The sequence below is a fragment of the Seriola dumerili genome, unplaced genomic scaffold (assembly GCF_002260705.1).
Source record: "Seriola dumerili isolate Sdu_G_001 unplaced genomic scaffold, Sdu_1.0 BDQW01000052.1, whole genome shotgun sequence".
Classification (NCBI taxonomy): domain Eukaryota; kingdom Metazoa; phylum Chordata; class Actinopteri; order Carangiformes; family Carangidae; genus Seriola; species Seriola dumerili.
This window is the reverse complement of record NW_019174307.1, coordinates 9,651,553-9,675,157: the sequence shown is the minus strand read 5'-3', so window position 1 is coordinate 9,675,157 and position 23,605 is coordinate 9,651,553. Positions and strand designations below refer to the sequence as shown.

At 43.7% G+C, this 23,605-nt stretch overlaps 1 protein-coding gene across 1 annotated transcript; it reads right to left on the bottom strand.

Annotated features, from left to right (window-relative positions):
* Positions 1-382: 382 nt before the first annotated feature.
* Positions 383-21,915, bottom strand: map3k13 (mitogen-activated protein kinase kinase kinase 13). Its single transcript, XM_022740902.1, has 14 exons — positions 21,837-21,915; positions 10,346-11,055; positions 9,072-9,255; positions 8,734-8,925; positions 7,767-7,925; positions 7,437-7,595; positions 7,208-7,316; positions 6,921-7,030; positions 6,485-6,601; positions 5,667-5,810; positions 4,639-5,410; positions 4,473-4,543; positions 3,953-4,244; positions 383-3,844 (listed from the first exon to the last, which is right to left on the bottom strand). The coding sequence occupies exons 2-14, from the start codon at positions 10,986-10,988 to the stop codon at positions 3,743-3,745; spliced, it is 3,054 nt and encodes a 1,017-aa protein (XP_022596623.1). The 5' UTR covers positions 10,989-11,055; positions 21,837-21,915; the 3' UTR covers positions 383-3,742.
* Positions 21,916-23,605: the final 1,690 nt, after the last annotated feature.

Here is a 23,605-nt window from a genome sequence, read left to right as displayed (position 1 = left end):
TCCTGGGAATTTGGGTATCTTAACAACCCAAACAGGAGTACACAGGAGTTTACAGCCTATTAACTGATTTTTAAGACTAATTCTGATATTGTTTAAAGAGAATATCTTTAAACATGACTGTTGTTGAAATGAGGGATTTAGAGCTTCTCCACCAAATTCCTCGCATTAAGACGAGAAAGATGTAGGGTGTGACTGGACAATTCAATGAATAAATATAATGCAGGGAAAAAAATTGAGAGGTATTTTTTGTGTCCAAACCCAACTGTGAATCTATGAATTAATTGATTAATCTATGAGTAAATATAAATTATGTGCAAGGATGACAAAAACCAGCAATAATCTATAATAAGCCACAGACGACAGAGACCAGTGTTTTGGGTACAGTACATCAGCATTTATTCCATGCAGTTGTTTGCTCTGATTTTATTCTCCCAGATACCCATTGCACTGTACACTGGATAATACAGGAAACTGACGGGATTGGTTGATCATAATGCCATTCAACAGGAAAGGGAGTTGGAAATGAGTAACAAAGAAACAGACGTTTGATACATGGGATGAGGCGACATGATGTCCACAGTTAGAGACAATTTCACTGAAATTCAGATGTAAGTAACTGGAATTTTGATTAAAAATGAGAGGAAGGAACCACTGCAGAAATTGGCATCACAAATGCCTCCAGGCTTTAAGTCTTATTTACCCTGTTGTGACAGTCACTTGACTGGCTTTTGGTTGGAAACAGAAGAGATTCCTTATAACCTAAGTCGAGATTTAAAAAAGAAAAGAAAGAAAAGAGATTTATGAACACCTGATGTTGCTAATTACTGATGTAAAGTCTGCAAAATCAATACTTCATCTGTAATGATGATTAAACGATGAATGGTCCATTTCAGAGTCAATGATATGACAATGCTTTTGTTCTCACATACAAATACTGTCCTCTTTCCATACCAATTCATTGTGCTTCCTTTCAATAATACTTTTCAGGAGAAATCATAGGTCACAACATTTCTAAAGCTGCCTGAAATAAAAAAACAAACAAAAAAAAAAACACTGCACCTTACCAGTCATTCATAATAAATTAATTCAATAATCATGTAGGCCAGCTACAAAGAAAAAAAAGAATCAAAATTAAATTAAACCTTTACAACAATCATACTTCACAGGATATATGCCAGAAAGACAATGTTATTGACAGCTTGATCAGATTACCCAGTCATTACAATACACTAGATTATTTCATACGAACGTAAACAGAGTGAAGAAAGTTGAAGGAGACTCAAGGAAAGGCAGCAGCTGTTTTCAGAACTAAGTGTAAGCCTTTCCAAAGCTTTCAAGCAAAAAGGTAATTTATCCATCAGTACAGTTTTAGATTCACCTTGTGCTACTCGGTTTGTATGACCCACGCCCTCCTGCAGTGTTCAATACTGATGTGATACAGATTAAAGAATTTCCTGCTCATTTTCAACCAGTCGGCTGGTCGTCAGTGACAGAGGCTCGAGGCGCTGTCAGAGCTGTGCGCTACGTTAAAGAGAGAGGAAAGAAACAGGTCACGTTACATTTACAGATGTTTATATACAGGAGTAACTAACACTGAGATGAGGTTGTTGAAAACCAAGAGCGGCTTAATTGCTCTGTGGCCTTGTCTCTGGCTTATATTCCTTATGTAGAACCTCAGCCGTCTGCATACACTTGAGCTGACATCTTGACATCATTATCGTTAAATTCAACCCTGGCTGGCTATTTTTCAACCGTAAAATCATTGGGATGAATGACAAACACTCAAACAGGGATTAAAAATAAAGCTCCCACAGATGCAGTATCCCTTTTCAAAGTCGACCAGACAAAAAAAGTAATATTGCTGGCATTTTGGGATTCGGATGGTGATGGGAAACTTGGGATAAATTACCTCGGGTATAAAAAAAAGAAAAAAAAGAAGAAAGGAATCGAGCCATGACATTTACATAACACAAGGCAAAGTAAGTTAAGTGTAAGTGTCACCACCTAGTGGCTTTTGATACATCACTCCTCCTCTCAATCACCAACATAAAACCTGAGCACCGAGCCCTGGAAAAGGCGATTTCACAAAAATGGGACAATTTAAAAATATAGCATCTATAATAAGGTGTTTGACACTTGCTGTTCTCCTCTAGCCACCAGTCACTCTGTTGTGTCTAGCCAGCTAGACGCCCTGCATCCTGAGCAAGCAACTTCTTTCTCACCTGAGTGCCACCCTATGTTATTGCTGTTTTACTCACTACAGCAGGGAAAACAAATTTTGGACATTACGTATCAGACAGTATAAATTACCCTGCTAGAAAGTTCATACATGGGAGACACTGCACCTAGTGATTTCAAGAAATGGGATACTGCACCTGGATTGCAACTAAAACACTCTACATATCTATATAATATTAATGTCCAGCAATGAAGGGTTGAACATCAAGGCTATCCGTAAGACCTTTTTTAATATTCCTGCATGGTCCATAATATGTGCCGCTCAAAGAACATTCCTACATACAATAATTGGTCCAGTCCAGTTTCTCACAGTCCTCGAACAATCCTGAGATGAGACTTGAAACTGTAATGTCTAATGGAGGGGAAAGGGCTTTGTGTTCACACACACACGCACACATGCACACACGCACACACACGCACACACACATTGATAACTCCCTCCGTAACTCTGGTCATGACATCTGATTGATGATGACGACGACGTAGGCGTGTCTTTGAGAGAAGGATGAGCAGGGTCAGAGAGGAAGAGTCTCTTTTTTTTTTTCGTCAGCTGTCAGGTGAGTCTTCATCTCTGTTGCTCTGCTAGCTTGTCCACTTCATGCAGTCTTCTGGCAGCTTTTGCATTTTTGCGAGCTGCACAGACATGCTCGGACAGTTCGTCGGGGGGAGGGGCTTCCCGATGACTACACACGTATGGTGGATTTAGGGAAAGGGGGAAAGTCCGGTTGCGAGGCAGGTTGTTTCATGCTGGTGTTCACACTGTTTCCATGAGCTCCCTGTTCCCTGCTGGGGACGGGATGGAAGTGGAGGAGGCGGGGTACTGGGGCTACTGCGCTGTAAACTCATGATAAAGCAAGTTGATCAAACTGTAGTAAGAGAGAGTGCCTGTTGGCTGGGGTTTTGGATCTATAACAGTAAGATGTTGAGAGCCACTGCAGCCAGATCAAAAGGCTTGTAGTGACACGTGTCTGCATCAGTCACCTGAGAGACCAACAATCCCAGCGATGTAACTTTGCCCAGCTGTCAGCCTCAGATAGATCAGCACTTCAACAAGTAATCCTTCTCATCATCATCATCATCATCATCATTATCATCATCATTATCAGCATCTTCATCCAGTCTCAGTCTCTCCTCAACACACAGTTAGCCCATGCTCAGTTTCAAAATGTCAGTTTTTTTTTCTCTGTTTAGATCAGAGAACATACAGGTCCTGAATTTTCCTCCAAAACTCAGACAAAAATAAATTATGAATGTTACACTATCTACTGTACATTAAATTCATCATTCAAAAAGGGAATCCCTGCCATGGGTTGCCTGGATGCTGTGCTAGAGATGAAGGGGAGTGGGTCTCATGTAGGGGAGGGTAGGGGGAGGCTCTGGGAGAGATTGCATGGGGCTTTGCTATAGGGAACTATCTTTACAATGTCATCCTATTATTGCTGTATTTTCTGCAGGGCAGAGTGGGACACAATGGCCTCCAGGCAAAAAACAGATCAGAGCCCTTTCACCACGAGGAAGGGGCCCCGACCTTGTTGTTTCTAATGGTGGCATCGGAGCACTCTGCTTCTGACGAATCACAGTCTGAGTCTCCAAACTGTAGCGGATTCTGAGAGAAAAAAATAGACAGAAAAGACAGAGAAACATTATCACACATTGGCTTTTAAAAGTTTGCTTTTATTTTTTTGATCAATCCCCACACATCCACGTTACTGACCTCATAGCTGTGCTCATCGGAGCACAGTTTTCCCAAGGAGATCTGGGTCTTGACCCTGCGGACAGCGCACTCCTTGTCAGAAAGGCCGTCTGACTGGGTGGAGATGTCGATGGGGATGTCTGGTGTGTGCGACAGCAGCTCGTCCAGGTGCTCCTCCTGACTGGCGCTCAGCCTCTCCAGGGGTCCGCTGTGGGAGTGGTCGCTGGTGTTTCCCTCCTCTCCGTCGGACACCGACAGGTTCTCTGAGCTGAATGTGGAGTAGGACTGGAAGCTGCTCATACAGCGATGAGGTCTGTGAGGGAGCAGGGGAAGACAGTTTTGTTGCTGTTTTCATTCAGCTGTTGCCTTTGAGTCTGGTTCATACCTTGCTCAGTGTATTTGGAACTTGTCGATACTACAAACTAACAAAGTAATTATTTTTGTTATGATGGTGTAAATGGTCTGTAATTTTCTATTGTTGCACCACATGATGTAAGAGTGTTACAACACAGAGGGGGTTAAATAACCAACTGTATTTTACCTCTGTCTCCGTGGAAACTCCACTTCACTATCCACCTCTCCCTCTTCCTCTTCAGATGACTCATCTCCACCCTGTCAGAGAAGCAATTAACCATCATTTTTCATAGTTTCCTTGACATAAACGCACGTCACAGATTCCCTGATGTAAGGCTTCAAGCTGTGCTTACCTTCCTGAGTGGTCTGAGAGTGTGGGGCAGTGCAGTGGGCAGGGTGTGTGTGTGTTGGGATGCCTCCTGTTCCTTTGGATCAGCCTTCTTTGCGGCCTCCCCATCCGAGGCTTGATCTTTGCTGGGTGCCCCTAAAGAAGACTGAGTCCCTTCTTGGGTGCTTAGCAGCGAGTAGTGGGGTAGCTCTGGGTGGCTGGATGCAGGCAGGGTCTCCTGACAGTGTAGGCAGCCAGGGAAGGGGTGCGCCTGGCAGCAGGGGCACAAAGTACCAGCTGCAGCACCTGGGACAGGATTGGAGCTGGTGGATGAAGTCCGCTGTCGCGTGTCCGCATCCACAGCAGTGGAAATGAGGTCGGGGCTGGAACCGGAAACATGGCGCTGTAGGTGGTCCGTCTGAGGGCTACGGAGGGCAGCGGCAGGGCCGAAGTAGCGCAGGTTGTTGGCACAGTTGACAACGGCCTCCTCACGGCCCTTCAAGGGGAGGAGGGGCCCCTCATTTGGTAGGTGGTGGTGGTGGTGGTGGTGGTGGTGGAGAAGATGGTGGAGCGGCTGCTCCTGGAGAGACTGGGTTTCTTCTGGCGCCCCAACAACAGGCTTCAGCACACCGGGGAACTCGCTGTGGCTTCCTTTGCTGTTGGCGCGGCGGTGACGAGGCTTGCTTCGGTAGCGGGCTTTACCAGGGGGAGTAGAGACCTTCGGGCTGGCAGACAGTGGTGAGGGGGAGGGGAGAGGGTCAACACTGGGGATGCCATCAGAACGAAGCAAGTCTGGCCTGGAAGAAACCCATTCAGCAGGATTAACATAATGTAAGTGAATCTTATTACCCACAACATATATTCTAACGACATTTCTTATGTCCTTGTAGTTTTACCAGAACATATAAAAATTAATCTTACTTTACTGAGAACTGACACTTATTTATATATAAATGTTTGAACCTGCAAATGCTAATGTGAGTACAGCAGCTGAAACAGAGAATTATTGTCTTTTCTTTTACAGTTAATGGTTCAATTAGCTAAGGTTCTTGCCTTTTCGTGGGGGGCATCCCAGGTTTGTGGGAAATGCTTCCTTTCTTCTTGATGAGCTTCTCTACAGCGTTGGACCTGACGATGGGTCGGACCAGGTGCCGCTTGTAGGTCCCGGGGTATTTCTTCTCCACTGCCTGCTCTCTCCTGCAGGGATGGCAGAGTTAAGTTGGAGCTGTATGACTGTGAACTGCATCAACATTCACTTCTACACAGAGTTGTACTTTCATTACTATAAACTCTACAAGGCAGAAAATTAAGGTGTACAAATCTACTGTATAGAAATGCCTGTAAAAACCAGTGCAGATTATCTCACTCTTTATCCTATGACCACACTTAACTTTACTTTACTTAACTCACAAGAGAACATACGCAGTAGTTTATCAGAAGAGGAAGGAAATCCTAATGGCTGAAAACTACAGTTCAAGAAGTTGGAAACAAGTCAAGGCAATCAAGAAACTCCCTGAGACTTTTATTTTTGTGTCATTCTCAAAAAACAAAAGCTGAGGCTGAAAATGTGAAAAGAAATATCTGAAAAATGATTGTGGTGTGACTCAAAAATGCTCTATGGTTCTACTGAATACCAAGTCACTCAAAACCGGGACTGATAATTTTAGTTCTGTTGTTCTGACCAACTGAAAATACTTTCAGATGTCTTGCCAGGTCACTGTAGTCATTTCAAATATTTGTAACAGGAAATGCCTTTGAGGAGGAGGAAATGGTAGCATACTGACAACCAGTAAGGCCCAGTTATGAGGAAAAGAGCAGGACAGCGGTGCAGCTAACTGATTACTACTATGATATAACGTTTATTTGCATACTTCATTAGTTCCTTCTCCCGGACCTCCAGCTGCAGCATGATGGCACTGAGCTCCATGTAGAGATTGTTTGCTCTCTCCAGTTTCCTCTCATAGTGCTCGCGAATGTCCAGTGCATGCCTGGGGGAGTACAGGAAATGCAGCGAAATATTCACTCCCAACAATTTCAAAACTACAGCAGTCACACTAAGAAGCAAATCCCTGCAAAAGTAATTCAATTTCCATTAAAATACACAACTACTAAAGACTGTCTGGTCTACCATGCAAAGTATTTCAGATGCATTTTAAGGGAATGGTACATCTGTACAGACTAGCCAAATGGAGGCGCTACAGCATTTGTTTACTTGTTACCAACAGGCTGAAAGAATTCATGCTATCGACTGGTGATATGTTTATTATATGCCTTGTTTATCCCTGAATGCCGCCATTTCATACACACCTGAGTTCATCTCTCCTGCGCCGGATCAGCTCCTCGTCCAACCTGTGGATGCAGGTGCCTTCACTTTTGATCTTCTCAAAATGTTTCTTAACTTCCTCCCTCCATTCTGCCTGTAATATGAATTTGAACCAGTCAAAATGCTGTCAATCCACTCAGCTATCACTGCTATGGCAGAGATAATAATGTTATCTTGAGCTAATAAATATGTGGGCCTGTATAGTGCTCTTCCTGTGACCAACACAAAGTGAAGGTCATTTTTTTTTGTGTTTTCCAGCTGTAGTGCAGACCTGGGACTTGAAGTAAGTCTCCTGAGGAGCTCCAAGGACGTCGGCAGATGCAATGTCGAGGTGTAGGAGAATCTGACGAAACGAAGGCCTATTCCTGGGCTTGCCTTGCCTGGAAAGAAAATGTGGAGAAGAGATGTGATTAAATGAGAATGTGTACTTTTTAGCAGTTCTGTGTGGCGCATCATTTAAGTGTAAACACAGCCCTCAACTATTGTTATTCCATACTCACCATGTTTGTTTCATGAGGATTTTGAAGCCATCTGGGCATGTGGAGGGCACGGGAAGGTGAAGACTGTTGCTGCCAACACCCCAAATAATGGCTGAGGAGTCTACATCTTTGTAGGGAATCTCTCCAGTCAGCAGTTCCCACAACACAACTCCAAATGACCTGCAGTACACAAGACAGACAGGTCTCACTACAGCAACATCGACAGATGACTCTTAAAAATACTGACAAATAACAATGTGTGCATTGCTAGCATATATGTGTCTGTGTCTTTATACCTTACTATATTTCTTAAAATAAAATATTCTAAACTTGTGGCATTTCAGTACTTACCAGATGTCTACCTTCTCAGACACAGGCTCATTTCTTATCACTTCTGGGGCCATCCAGGCCACCGTACCGGCAAATGACATCTTTGTACTTTTGTCACTGAGTTCTTTGGACGTTCCAAAGTCAGAGATTTTCACAGTGTCGTTGTGGGTGACCAAAACACTAAAACACACACACAGACAGCACAAACACTTGTTAGCAAACTGACAAAAGAAAGATGTTTGATTAATCCAGATCAGATGACCTGGATCAAACCATTCAGACTGAAGTTTTTTTTCCTGTGAAATTTCACTAGCTTTTAAAGACGTGTGAGTTTCTTTTCGTAATATTTAAAACCATCTTCCATCCTAAAAGACCTCACAGTTACAGAAGCACATTTCTGCATCTGAATCACCTCATTTAGCCAAATGAGACTGACCTTTCCAGCACATTCAGCCTGCTATCATTCTGCTGACTAATACAGTGTTTGGCACTGCTGCAGCATGATGATATTGATTAGACAAACAGGGCTACAGTGTGCAGAGGACGAGACAGGAGGAGCAGGATGAAGCACAGCTCTGTGTCTTAGTCTTACATTGAGGCGACTAGCTTTTATTAATTCTAAGAATGGCATTTGAGCTAATGTCAGAGTATTTGGAGCTGAAAGGCTGAATTGCTGTTGTTGCTTTGGGCTAAGAAATCTTAAACAAGACAGCTGAGCTGTTTTCCTGAGCATTACAGACCAGTTTTGAGAACATGACTGCAGCACCACTGGGCTGCTGCATAACAGTAAAAAACCAAGAAACATACTGCATTTCCCTGTAGATCAGGAACAAACAACAACTTTTCTGCTTCGCATACAGAAGCATCTTCATCTAATTTAACCGTATTCCTATTGCAGTTCCTATACTCAATACAGTTGTCACAGGAGTGAGAATTAGAAACTCAGTTATATTCTTGTCTGACAATACCAGCAAAACAAGAGACTCACTTGGGAGACTTCAGATCTCTGTGGATGATCTTGTGAAGGTGTAGGTAGTTCATGCCACTGGCGATGCCTGAGGCCCAGTCCACCAGCAGCCTGGGGGTCACTTTCCTCCCCGCCCTTAGCACCTCGTACAGCTGGCCCTGTGCACAGTACTCCATGATGATGCAGTAGCACGGTGCCTGAGTGCACACGCCCCTAGGTTGCACAAAACACAGGAAACACATCTATAGTCCATCGGACAAACCCAGTGTCTGTCCACCATGCACACTAGGACTCAATCAGAGCTGAAAACAACAGGACAGCTTCAGTTAACAAACACAGTCAAGTGGCTGTAGACTTACTTAAAGCTGATGATGTTGGGATGCTTGAGTTTTCTCAGGTGTTTAATGTCGGTCTCCTTCTGCTCGCGCACCTTCTTGATGGCCACCTCCTCAGAGCGGAACTTTCCCAAGAAGACAGCCCCCTGCGCACCGCTGCCCAGCCACTGCAGCTCCGAAATCTCCTCAAATGGAACCTCCCACATGTCTGGACACAGATATATTACATTTTGTCAGTATGACAGCTGCATAAAGTCACATTCTGAAGTGCATATTATTGTCTTTGATTATATAAGATTTTTAGCATTGCGTTTGTCTGTCTATACTCTCTGCTGCCGCACTTGCTCTATATAGGAATAGCTCAAATTGAGACTCACAAACAATAAATATATGAAGCTCATTATATGAAACTACAGCCAGGAGCCGTTTAGTTTAGTTTATCCTAAAGACTGGAAAAAAGGGGAAACAGAGTGAAGATGACAAAATCCACCAACTAACTCCCTTTTAAAGTTCATTCACTAACAGGTTAGACCTTATTTGTAGTATGAAGTACAAAGTATAAAAAAAACAAGTTGTGACTCTCCCTGAGGTGAACATGAAAATGTGAAAATATGAAACTATTCTTTCAAGAAATGACTCATGTCTCAAACCATTATATGTTGAAACTTTCAAAATAAATGTCAATCAGTATAAGTCTCCTATCCCCTCTCTCATTGTAATATAGTAACTCAGGAGTGCAGTCCATCTCAGAGGTACAGATACAGTATGTGGCACACCCAGAAAAGCACAAACATAGTAAGCACTAGTTATTGTATTACTTAGTCATACTGAGCAAAAATAAGCCTAAAGCCCAGTGCAAAGTGCTATAAACGTCTTAGATAGTGAGTCATACACTGTTCCATCCAAACCATTATGTGGTTTTGGAAACAGCGTAGAGGAGAAGCGTTGCTGCTACATCTGAACTACAGCTGACCAACCACAAGGCCCAGCCTAGTTCTGTCTGACCACGACTCGTATCCTGTGTGTCCAGCCTGTTCAGGCGGTCCTGCAGCAAGGTGAGTCTACCTTTACCATGACCGCAGTTGAAACCGACAGCTGTACAGCTTCACCGCAACAGCAATATAGTGAAGCTAGGAATGGCTATTGGATTACAGTTTCAGACTACATGAGGAGAAACAGGAGGGAAGCTGAAGTTTGTTTCCCAGAAGTCTTAAAGAGACAGGGACATCTGGATTAAACACAGAGCATTTTGTTTACTTTACTGATACCATGCAGAAAGACAAAACCCAAGAGCTAACCTTGCTGTTGTAGCTTGTATTCAGTTGAGTATGTTTTCCCTATGATGTTCCAGACTGGCCGAAGACAGCCAAAGAGCCCCTCTAAGAAGCCCCCCGACCCAGGCCCTGCTCTCTGGAAGTGCAGCTTGATGTCGTCAGGGTGATGTGGGTGGCTCTGTCTCCCCTCTCCACTATGGTCCATGGGACAGTCCCCTTCTCCCATCTGCTCCTCCATCCCACTGCCACACCCGCCGTGCTCACAGGATGCCGGGGACCCAGCTTCTTCATGGTCCTGCTCCTGCAGCTGGAGCACGCTGTTGTCGAAGTGCCCGCCCTCACTCCGCGTTGAGTCCACGCTCAAGGCCGTGTTTGGGGGGCTTATACCCCCTAGCACTGAGTCCTCGTCCTGGCCAGGCGTCTGCAGCGTCTGGATGGGAACGGGCAAGTGTGTAGGTGGGGCCAGGTCTGTGATGATCTGAGGAGGTAAATTAGAGGGAGGGGCCTGAGGAGGCTGGGGTTGGGAGTTGGGTGAGTTTGATTTCTTCATGGCGTCCCCAACCACGGTGAGTTTGAGCTCCTCTTTCAGCTTGCCCACCAGCAGACTAGGGCAGGAAGTCCATGATAGCACCTCGGGGGAGCTACCCATGGTGTCGTGCATGTGCATGGGCTGCCCAGTGATGATGAGTGGGGCGCGTCCTAACACACGGGTTTGTCTGAATACTGAAAATCACCTGCAAGGGAGGGATAAAGAATGAAAAAGAGAGAGAGGTTAATTGAATTGTAAAGTACACAGAATTTGGAGTAAAAAGCTAAGCTGATTCCATTTGGATGATTGTAGACACCACTGACACAACATAAACATGATTATAACTGTCATTATGGGACCCTGTTACTTCCACAAAGAGAAATGCAATCCTCTCACTTTCCTCTCATTGATCCGGGATTGAGAGAGCTTACGTTAATGATTATTATTTCAACTATGGAACGCAAACAATGCCAAGTGAAGCAGGGACAGACTCTGCAAAATAGAAACAACTAATGCATTTCTGGCAAACTTCTGGGAAACAGTTGGATTGAACAGATCACACTATGATACGATGATCTCTGAGAAGCAGTAACAGTATAGCGGGGATTAAAGGCCTTGTTGTGTATTAGGACTAGTGAGAGCAAAACATCTGGCACACACAGCCTATCCTCACTGCTTAACCAGCAGGGCCGAACATGGCTGCCACAAACCTATAAACAGCTGCACAGGAAACTTTGTAGTACTTCAGCCGCTCAACCACCAGGAGACAATCTATACCATCTTAATCTGTCTGTGAGTATTACACAAGACACCGTTGAAAAAGGGTCAAGGACGGGATATGTTTCTAAAAGGGATGAGTCCAAACATAGAGGTCATGGAAAAACATGTTGGTGATATGGGTAAAAACCTCTTTCCCGGTATATGTAACACTGTGATATCGATATTGTGATATTAATATATATTGTAATACAGTCAATTTTGTGGAAAAATCAATTGAGAAACTGTTTATGGGAAGAGGTGTCTAGGTTTTATTATATAAAATCAGACCACGGCCAAATACTTCTAAAGATATTAAAGGATAGCTTCAGTGGTATGGCAATATCTCCAACAAATTTAATTAAGTTGCATATCGTCACATTATGCAAAGTAGTTGTCATCACTGTTGACTGAAATCTGAGGCAAAAAACACTGATTTCTCAAACTTGGCAAATGAGCTCAGAGCAAATATACATGCACAGATGTAGAAAATCTAACAGCTTAACGGATAAACCTGTGTGACAAAACACTCTCAACTCATGGTCCTACCTACCAGCTTTTTCTTAGCTTCAATCACATCTCACCATCTACATCAGTGAACGGAACAGGATCAGGTGTCATCACGTGACCTAAGTGTGTAAGTGTAGTCATGTGATAACAGGTGGTCCAACTACAGATGCTGTTGAAGACCATACAATGCAGCTGACAGCTCACAAAAATCTAGTAAATGGACCTTGAGCTGAGATCATGAATACGCATTGCCATGCATACCGACCCAAAGGTCGGGTAACACTGTCAGTAATGTAGTGACAAGTCTCACTTCGCGTGTAATAACAGTTAAAAATCATCATCACTTTGTAGTGTATGAACAGCAGCTAAAAAGAAACATGTGGAAGTTAACAACTGAATAACACAACGCAAAAATGTATCAATGTTTAAAGGTATAAGGTTGGAGTTATTCTGTATCTTCCTTTCAAATCTAAATAAAAGACCAAACAACGCGTTTGTCACAGATGTATTTGTATTCACTGTAGATTTTACCCAACATTATTCAAACAGGAGTAAATGGTGCATGTTCTCGACTATTTTAATACACATTTGGTGCTATAGTGAGTATTTAGAGCAGCAGGATGGTGAATGTGGGAATAAGTCAAAATAAACTACAGAGGCCCTGCTTCTCATATTAAAAAACATGTGGATCTCCATTTGTTCTGCTACTCACATGGTCGCATTATCCTCGGGTACACCAGAGAATACGTTTTTTGTTGGTCTTTTTTAAGTGAAAATGCCAAACAATTCCGGATTCTCAAATATTAATATTTGACTGTCAGATGTATTGACAATGAAAATAATGGATAAACACTTCCTTACCCAAGTCTTTCTGTGTGTTAATTACTTGACACAGAAAAAGATGGAAGCTACTTAATAAAAAACTTTACAGCAAATAAGCATGATGTAAACAAACAGTTAAGGCCTTTAAGGCCTCAGGGTCGCAGGGTCCCTCATCAAGACTGGGGCCACAAGATGGAGGATGGAAGACCTGTTATAGTTGATACACCAGTGGTACAAAGATCTGACAAATTTTTCATTAATCAATTTATTATAATAGACCCAAAAAATATGGAGTAAATCTGGCTTTGGGGCCCCTTGGGATCTGGGTGTCCTGGGCAGTCCTGGATAATCTTGCCTTGGCAACTGATCACTTCTCCATTTGTACCTTATGATGCAAAACGCTGCACTTCACAATGGAGAATGCCAACCAAAAACACTCTGCTTCATATCAAAGATGTAATTAAGAAAACTGCTGAAATGTGCACCCCCTATCCTGTCAATCTACCAAACTCTAATAATAGTTTACAGGTGCGTATGTGTAGTATTTTGCATGATTATAACATTTTACATCAGATCTTCCTGACAGCATAAGTTTGTTTGTAGAAGAATAAAACAATGAAGTAAATGATCAGAGGCCTCAGTGTAGCACACTGTGTTTTCAGACAAACAGATGGCCATTTATCCACAGTCTGATGGTGCTCCTTTACCAATGGCAAAAAGCAGCACAAAGTGGTGAATTAATCGCTGCGTAAATGACACTAGAGTTTTTTTTTCCGATTTAAACCGATGAGGACACGGCCTCAGAATTCCAATCAAGTTTGAAGGGGCAGTAGAAAATAAAGAGTGCTGGACACAGTGAGAGGGAGATAGTGAGAGGCTGTAGAGTGTGTACAGTTGGGAACAGGAGATCAAAGTCCAGGAGGGTGGAGACAGAGAGGCGGAGCAGTGAGTTGGCTCTGTGTTACGTGGAAGTTTCCTGACAAGGCTAGGATAGTTATGAAGTCCAATCGAAACGCACTTCATTTACGTTGCCCACTGCGGGCAGCGCCGGCATGAACGCACAGCTCTTCCACTTGGTACAGGTCACAGTACAATCAAGCCCTGATCCCTCTGATGCAGATAACTTTGCTGTTTAAATTCCGCAAAGCTATGACACACCTGGATTTCAGACCCCAACATGTGTTTTTAACCATGCATTTGTTCATTCCACATTTTGTTTTATTTTGATACTTATAAAACAGTGAAGAAAAGAAAAGATAGGGAAAAAGAGAGGTAGATTAAAAGGTTTCTGGCAGGACTCGAACTAGAGCCCTCGTGTGCTGGCCCACACGAATGCTGCCTTCATGTTTGTGTGAATGTGTGTACTGTATCTGTGTGTATCTACTGGGGGTAACCTGAGCGCTGTGAGAGTGTGGTGGCTGCCAGGAGCTCATCTATAATGCAGGCCTGTCTCTAAGCAGGTTGCTGAGAGTGCAGGGGAAGGAGAGAATGCTCTCTCAGGTATCCAATAAATCCGTCCCTTCCACAGCAGAGACAATCGAGCTGCACGAGCAGAGGCCCGGACTGTAATTCCACCCCACGGACGATTCTCAGGGCTGGGCTTCTGACGTGGGTCGCAGTGGGTGGATGTGGTCGGCTGGATGGAAACACGCACATTAAGACACAAGCCTGCACGCACTGTAACTTCTATAAACTAACGAAAACGGCATAATTATCTAGCCTGAATAATGACCGCAGAGCACAACATGACAGAAAATCTGGTGCCTTTCTACCTTTTATACTGTTCCCCCATTTGTCCTCTCTCTGCCCAGTCTCTTCCATCTTTCAGGTGGAATCTGGACTGAGTCTATGCATCTACATCTGACACCAAGAATAGGAAACAGACCTCTCGCCCTCCCCCGTTAATCTCTAATGGAAGATCTCTATGAGCATAGAATCCCATGAATAATGTCTGCACCTAATTAAGAAGGACCCAAGGTTTCATTTACACAGTCATTTATTTACAGGACTTTCCGAAAGTGACCATGACTGGGCAAAAGGGCACGTTGACTGTCCATCTGATGGTAAAAAACACTGTGGGACATGTTTTCTTAAAGTAGAATCTCTTCAGAGGAGGACACAATGCAGATATTTAGCAGAATGGATAAAATGAAGAAAGAGGGAGGGAGAGAGAGCTAGAGAGGGAGAGAGAGAAATTATCAGGGGCTGATCCTTTAATCCCTCTACAGGGCTCTAGAGACAAGCTTGTACAAACACAGACCCTATTCAGCCCTCCCCCCTCCATATATCCTCTACACACTTCCTTTCATTTCTTGCCTCTCTAAAGGCGATCTAATGTCAATGGCCTGTAGCACAATGCATTATGGAAAGTACATTTCTAGTATATGAACACAATTACATGTTTCAGGGCGGGATTGGCAGAGGAAGACCACACTGGAATTGTTACTGTACCAGTCTGCATATGTGTGTGTGTGTGTGTGTACATGGCAGCTGGTGGTGCAGGGGGATCAGGTTCAGAGAACACATGTGTTCACACGCACACGCGCACGCACACACACATACACATACATGCCTGGGGTGTGTCTGGCAGGATCCAATAATCCCACTACTCCCAGCAATCCACTGGGGAAGGCAGTTTTTTTTTTGGCACTCAAATGCCAGTATGGTTGTTTAGATTGTGTTTCAATATACCGTAGGCAGCTGGACCTTCCACGACATATTAATGTAGCAAGAGACCGACCTTTAACATCTACAGACATGCACGTTGAATTCACACTCACAAACACAGCATCACCAGTGGCATCTGTGCCTCCATCACTCTGCTCCTCATTAAGGGAAGCCCCGCTGGGCCTCATAGGGGGAACCTCCCTCTAGGTGACAGCTGCGCCACCAACAAAGAACCAATTTAGCCCCTATCCCACCTCATCATTCACACGTTACCATGTCAACACAGCATCCATCCTGACCTTCTGCTACCAGTCGCACTCGCTCTCATACAACACTCTGGTTTTTGAGAAGCCAAAAGCCTGGAGGTCACTATCCACTAAGGCTTTCACACAGGGAAAGCAGAATAGCATTGTGTTTTAAGTAACAGCAACACAGTGGTCTTCACTATTTATTTTTATTTTTTACAACAAAGTACGTGTTATAGCTCTTTACCTACATATGAGATGGGCACAAATCTGTTTCATGAGCGACCAGATGCTCAACACCGGTCCGGCACTTTCATATCCTCAGACAGCTAAGGCATGCAGAGACACATGACTGCAGCACAGTGAGTGTAGGTCAAACCTTTTCACAATTACTGTCTAAATCCAGTAGACTAGTCTACTCCATCGTTTTTATCTTGCAGAGCTCATCGCTGGGTGAGAGGATAAATACCTGTTCCAGACAGTTTCCATCCCTCCTGACCTCTTTTCTCAAAACAAACGGAGCAAAGAGTGAACGATGAGAGCGGCACTCGTCTCCACTGAGCACCCCAAAGAAGCAATAATGGAAGTTTAGAGTATGAAATCCAAATAGCCTGGATGAACACAAGAGCCTCTTATCATCAGTAGCTCAGGAGTCTCTATGGTCTGAACTAAACATGTGACTGTCTGTTATTCTGGGTCACAGCTGAACAGTTGCACTCTGATATCTGTACTTGTTTCCCTAGTCAATGCAGACTATGGACTTTCATGGCTGGTGTTCACTGTGTGCGTAAACACTGTTACGAAACAGAAATCTGGAAACACACTGCTCATATATTTCTTTCTTGACATTGAAGCAGACAAAATTATGATGTATTTAGCATTGTGAACATCAGATACAGAGACCTCGGAAATATGACTCTGCCAGCTGAGCCACCCAGTCCTGATTTGATTGTCGGGATGTGGGCCGATGTCTAAATCAGCTTTCCCTTGCAACCATGGCCGCGAGTCCTGCCAGAGGGGATTGGACAGGCTGCCGTAGGTGGGTGAAAGTAATAATCTGCTGGTACGGGCACAGCGGTGAAAGGGAAAATAAACAAATTCTAGCACAGCGTTCAGGCATCTGCCATCACATGGCTGACATTTTGTTATAATCCTTCTTCCTTCATATTCTGACTCCCTTTGGTGACTCACCTGGGCTGACTTAAATACCTGGTGGTGGCTGGAGGGGAAAGCAGGCCACAGAACAATAATCTCCTGCCCTCCTAACTGCCTGCTCGGGGTTTGACCGTTGTTGCTGGGCAAATAGGTACAAGGTCAAAGCTGCTGCTGAAGCCAAGGGGAAAGTGCCAGGTGGGATCATGTGGAATATGAAAGGTTTGTTGTGAAGGTTGGATTTCACAGGGGGAGGAGGAGGGCATTCAGCGAGATGAATGAAACTACCACAGAGAGCTGACTGATGGGAGGATGAAAGAGTATGTAAAAAAAAAAAAAAAGCCAAGCCTTGGTTTCTTCTTCTTCTTCTTCTAAAGTCCAAAACAGCGATGTCTGGGTGTATGGTTTCCTAAATTGTTAGTGAGTTCATCAAACCAAAATTCATATACATTCAAATTCATATTCAGGGTTAACATGGCTGACAATCATTAGCACTCCGACCACACACGCATAACTTGTGCCTCAAATAGCCTCAGCCGGTGCCAGCCAGAATTGGAGAAAATAAATAACTGAAGAAAAGAGTGTGCGCCATCGACACGTCACACACTCTCCCTCCAGCTTCAGTCTCCCAGCCTCTCAGTGAGGCTGCAGCCAGCACTGTAACCAGGACACACAGCCTCCTAAAATCTGCAACTATCAGGCAACCTCTCCTCTGAAAAGCCCAAAAAGCTTTAATATTGGCCTTTTCAGTCAAGCAGACTCTTTGTTCCCGGTGATGCTTAACGATAAAGCTTTACAGAGCACTATTTATGAATACTAACCAGATCCATCCGGATAGATGATGAATGCAAACAGACAGAAAGGGACGGTGGGGCCAAGGAGACAGTGGAGGGAAAGAATGGCTCAGAGAAAAGTAGAGGAATAAAAGCAGATAAGGGAGACAGAAAAGGGACATGGAGGGCTGTGAATAACGGATATATGGAGGAAAATTTGTAGCAGAGAAAAATGAATGAGAGACAGAAAAAAAAAAGAGAAAGAAGCTGCTATTCTGCTGCTGCTGTGGCTGCTTGCGGCACGATACTGTACCAACCACGCTCCAATGGGAAAGACTCCCAGAGCGACAACAAAGGACACAAGAGGAGCCGGCTCCATGTGAACTGGGCCTGTCTGCCCTGCACGGCCAGGAGACAGCAGTACACACACACACACACACACACACACACACACACACACACACACACACACACACACACACACACACACACACACACACACACACAGACAAACGCCACACTCAACACTGCACACAAGAGCAGCTGCTGCCACAACAATCCCCCTTGTGCTCTTTTAATAGGGACGGCCTGCTTGGTCTGCCAACAACAAGGGCTGAGGAGAGAGACAGACACACAAGAAGTGACACAACAGACAAACACACATATTGCAGGAGACTGGCTGTGACTGACACCATTTTAATGGCTGCAATATGAAATCTACAGAGCAAAGAACATGTGCATTAGCATGTGAGAGGAAGTGGGTGTTGTACTACACACTATTTCTTCAGCCTGAAGACAGACTCTTGCACAGCAGAAAGGAAATCAATACACATTAGTGCTTCTATTAGCTCCTGGGTTCATACTATCCCTGCTCGCTCTTAGAATAACCGCAATATGCATCTCATGTACATCTAAATATCAAATATTGTACCCCAAGCAGCTGAAGTTAGACACTCTAGAGGAAACCCAAATGGCAAACTCTTCTTGGACATGAATATGCAGCCATTATTTTAAACAGTCTGTGGAAAAAGGATGGATGGATGGATGGAGCTCTCTCCGCCTCCCCCCTCCTCCTCTCCTCTAAAGCCCGGCTGCCGGCTACTCATCCTGTGCAGTTACATAAACATGCTTAGTAGCAGAGGACAGAGGTGGGCACATACAGAGCTTTGCTGCTGCCAAGCCGAGTAAATAGAGAGATGGATGAGGACATAAAGTGGGGGAGAAAAGTCAAAGATGGTGAGCCAAGCAGAAGGAATATGGAAAATGAGAGAGGCAGAGTTAAGGAAGAAATGAGAGACTGTGAAAGGAATGTGATTTGTGTATGTGCACATACAGAGCTGCCCGTGGCTGTGCGCAGTACATGTGTGCCCCAGAAAGTCTGTCATCTCTGACCACCAGCGTTGTAACGTGTTGAGGTTGTGCGTGTTTCATTTTTTTTGTTAAATGAAGAAGTGGAGTGTCCGTTCTGCTGGACTATAGCTTTCCCTACATCTCAACCTGTCCTTCAGGGGGCACAGAGAAGTGCTGCATCAAAAGGCAGCAGCAGCATCACCGCTGAGCCTAAAATAGCTCCTGCACGCACCGACGCACGACTGTTCAACACACTCCTGCAGCACTGCTACTGAGCAAACACTGACACCTGATCCACATGCAAACAGCACGTACATAAAGACACGAGAATGTCTCCTTGCAGACATATACACATATGTAATAAAAGAAAACACCTGAGAGAAACCGCACACACAGACAGGAGAAGGAGAAGTACGGCCACATCAAACCACTTCCAACCACTCAAATATACGGCAAAGACACAGCATCAGCAGATTACTCACAGCAGACAGAGCTCAGATTCATGGTCCTCTCTCAGCTCTGAGGCAGGGATGGAAAAAAAAAAAGCCGGGGGAGAAAGACTGAACTGATGTTCAGAATCCAAGAAAAAAACAGCACCAGGGAGAGAAGGAGACAGAGGCTGGAGACTGACAGACATTCCTCTAACTCCCGCAGCACCTGTGATGTGAGTGGGTGGGCGCCAGCGTCACTGGGTCGCTGAAAACCTGCTCACGTCACACTTTTCATGAATGGAGCTGTCTGACGCAGAGAGGACACGGCTCAAAGAGCAGAGGAGGGGAGGGAAGGGGGTGGGGGGTGGAGCTTTCTGCACAGACTCAGAGAGGAGGAGCAAAGAGAGATGAAGAGGAAGGAGGGGTGCGGAGGGGGGGTATTTCAAAGCAAAACCAGCTGGGAACAGCAGGTTAGGCTGCGGTGGCGTCTCTGTAAGTAGGACAGACTGTTTCTGCAGAAGAGAAAATCCCTTTGTTCCAAATCAGTGATCAGTTCACTCCATGCCAATTGTATCAGCATCCCACATATAACTGCACACTGTACCCTGTATCCTTGCAGGGGCTATTCATTCGTCATAAATGTGCACATTGACTTTATTATTATTATAATACACTATCAGCCTCGGCTTTCTTTAAAACACTGTACCAAACATATAAAGAACATCTTGTTTTATAGTCTTGTGTAATAGCAACACTAAATACATCCTTAGTAGCCCGATGAATATATGATGCTAAAGAATCACAGTTACCACAATAAGGCACTGTTACTGTTTATAAGTTGTAACTAATAGCTTTATTAATGCTTAATGAATTATTTACGAATATAGATACCCTATATTATCATCCTCCTCTGAGATGATGTTTGTGACAACCAAAAAATGGTTCTTATTAATTAATGACTTATAACTGCTTCAGTACTGTAGCATTAGTAAATAATCTATTAACCAAATTAAATTAAGTCATTATTTGCAACATATAAATCCTTTACATATGGTGTCTTATTTTAAAGTGGTCCCAAAATGAATAGCTTTATGCAAGGTCAGATCTTGCTGATTAAATTAGTGACTGTTGTTTTCACTCTGCTCCCAAAAAGAAGTCTGTGTTTTATGATGCGTGCTGTCTACAACAACAATGTAGCTTGTTTTGCACCAATTCAAAAACCCCAACTCCTCCTCTGATTTTCTTTCTCTAAATTATTTAAAATCTTGAGATAGCTGAGGTCTTAGCCAGCTCCTCATACACATAGAGTACATGGCCACACTACACACACATACAGGCACACACGCAGTTCAGACCTGCTCCTGTAGTTAAATACAATATGGACATGTCAGTGTAGTCATCAAATTATTATGATTAACCTACATTTTCACCACAGGGTGTAAATCCTTTGCACAGCAGTTCTTTCTCCTGGCAAGTTAATAAGTTTTGTTCTGCAGACTGACAGACTCCAGTGTTTCTGCTGAGCATGAATGCCACATTTGAGCATATGTGTTCTCCATTTTTATACGTGACTTTGACAACTAATATCAGCTCAATTTGGCTAATTTGCCAATTCCCAGACTTGGGAGGAATAAAAAAAAAATCAAGCTTCAGGGCTGAAGACCGTGACAATCAGAGAAAAATCGAAAGGTCAGAACAAGAATATCAGAGGGACAGTTCTTTCTTTTCCCCAAAAGGTCATTTAAATGTGCTTTACAAGTATCTATAGAAGTATATACATACTTGAATACAAGTATTTTAGTTTAAAACATTCAAAAATGACTAAAATTATCAACAGAAAAGTGAAGAAATAACAGTTTTCATCTATGCATTTTGTTGCAGATATCTACTGAAGTTAGGATGCTAACCAGCTAGCCCCAGCCTGTCCTGTCTTGTAACACTACTTTGTACCTCAAGAGGTAACAGTGAGTCACTGTAGCATCCAGTCTACCCTCATTCCAACATTAGATATCCAACATTACCGCTGCCCAGACGGCAAGAAACCGCATTCGGCGGCAGAGAAAAGAAGTGATAGAAAAAGAAGCAAAACATCAACATCGACTTTGCTTTCCACCACTGGAGACAGCTCTAGTCAAGTAAGGTAATGAAGCTTGATGCTGAACTTGCAACGTTTCTGCAAGACTGTTAAGTTAACGGTTGTTAATGCTAACACTGGCTATGTAGCGATAGCAAAGACTTTTGTGCGTTTTGTTTTTTGTGTGTTTGTGTGCATGTACTGACCTGTCAGGTGGTTTCTGAGCATCTCAGAGGTCTGCTGAGTCTGATGTGGGCTCAGGTTTGGCTTTGTCTTGCTTTTCACCTGCATACACACAAACACACACATACACAGAGAGCAGGGAAAAGAGTTCATATGAGTGAGAACATTGTACAGATTGAAGACGAATGAAGATGATGCATTGTAACCATAATAAACGATTGCGAGCTCCCATTATATTATATTTCCATTATATTGACATTAAGAAACTCACTGAACGGTAAAAAGACAATCAAGGGACCTGTTAGGAAATGGGGTGCAACGCAGACAGAGGGAGGTCAGGGTGATGTATCTGTCAGTCTGTAGTGAGCAGTATATGTGTGTGTGTGTGTGTGTGTGTGTGTGGTAATGGCAGAGATTGAGACGGACTGCGACCAGAGGGGGTATCAAAAGAAACTGATTGAGAGGGAGGGCCTGCGGGTGAGTCGAAAGGCTTGGGGAACAGATGCTCCACCCCGTCCTCTCGTTTCAGGCCCAAACCTCTGGGGAAGATGATTGGTGGGGGGCAGGAGAGTGGTAGGAATGTAATGATGCATGGAGAGTGAGGGGGTTGGGATATTGGAGGAGCTTTGTCCAATCTCCATTCAGAAGCCGCACCCCAGCGAGGGACACTGCAAGAGGAGCAGGTCTGGTATCCCGGGGCGCGGCTGAGACGGAGGTGTCCAAACACTGCCTATAAATGGCGTGAAATGACAGTCAAATGAGTCACGGTGCAGATGGCCTGGGACGCTGGCTCTAATGGGACTGACAGTAAGGAATGGTGAGTGCGCTGGCTGATTGTTGGATCTGTTAAAACTACACTTTTGTGATGCAAAGTCCCAAATTAACACAGTGTCAAGCATTCTCCTGGCCCTGAAGAGAACAAGAGTGGGTGTAAACCAAAGCTGTTATTCGTGCCATGTTCCTGATGACACACTCCTGTAAACAAACACACTGCAAACACAGAAACACAGAGAGGGAATTCCCAAAAATAGAACTCTGGTTAAATATTGATAAAAAGAGAGAGAGACATCAGATATCCATAGGAGCAGGGAACTCAAATTTCTGACTTGTTTGCTTAGCAAGAACATCAAGCTCTGCTCTATGGCCCAAATTCCAGAGGTCAGCAGATCACAAGTCTGTGTGCTCATGTGAAGACAAGCAAAGCCACGTTGTATTATGAAAACAGACCAGCAACACCAACAAAAACTCTTAAATAGAAAAGAGAAACTTTTAAAGCAACTACAGCAAACTCAGTAGTGGTGGTACATATGAAGAGGCTTTTAAACAGTCAGTTTTCAGCTTAATAAGATGTCGCCAGCAATTCATATAATGAATTCATATAATTAAATGCATTAATATTCTATCAAACAGATTTTCAAGTAGCAAAAAAAACCCAAAAAAGTGAGCTAGATCAAACATGACATTTTCATTTAAAATATGATGTCATTTTTTTCATTGTATTACCTCCATCCTCCAATTTTGATGAGTATTTAATTCATTTAACTTAAGTTAACAATTAAACATTAACAGTTAAAAGTTTCAAAACTTTGGAGAGTGACAAGCAGAGCAGCTGAAATCTGAGCATATTAGTTTCTACTTTGATCACAGTTTCCTCAGGTAGAAACTACCTTGCAGTACAGCCTGTGCGCTGATAAGTGATGTTCATACTGGAGTCTCCGCTTGATATTAAAACGGGGGAAAAAAGGACCATTTTCTTTGTGTCCCAGCATGAATAACAAAATAAAAACAAAGC

Bases quoted from the DNA above. Each gene is read 5' to 3' on its own strand.
- map3k13 (XM_022740902.1), bottom strand. From the start codon at position 10,988: ATGCACATGCACGACACCATGGGTAGCTCCCCCGAGGTGCTATCATGG. The intron at 9,256-10,345 runs GTTAGCTCTTGG...ATCTGTGTCCAG, and splicing joins ATACAAGCTACAACAGCAAG to ACATGTGGGAGGTTCCATTT. The intron at 7,926-8,733 runs GTGAGTCTCTTG...TGTGTGTTTTAG, and splicing joins AGAGATCTGAAGTCTCCCAA to TGTTTTGGTCACCCACAACG.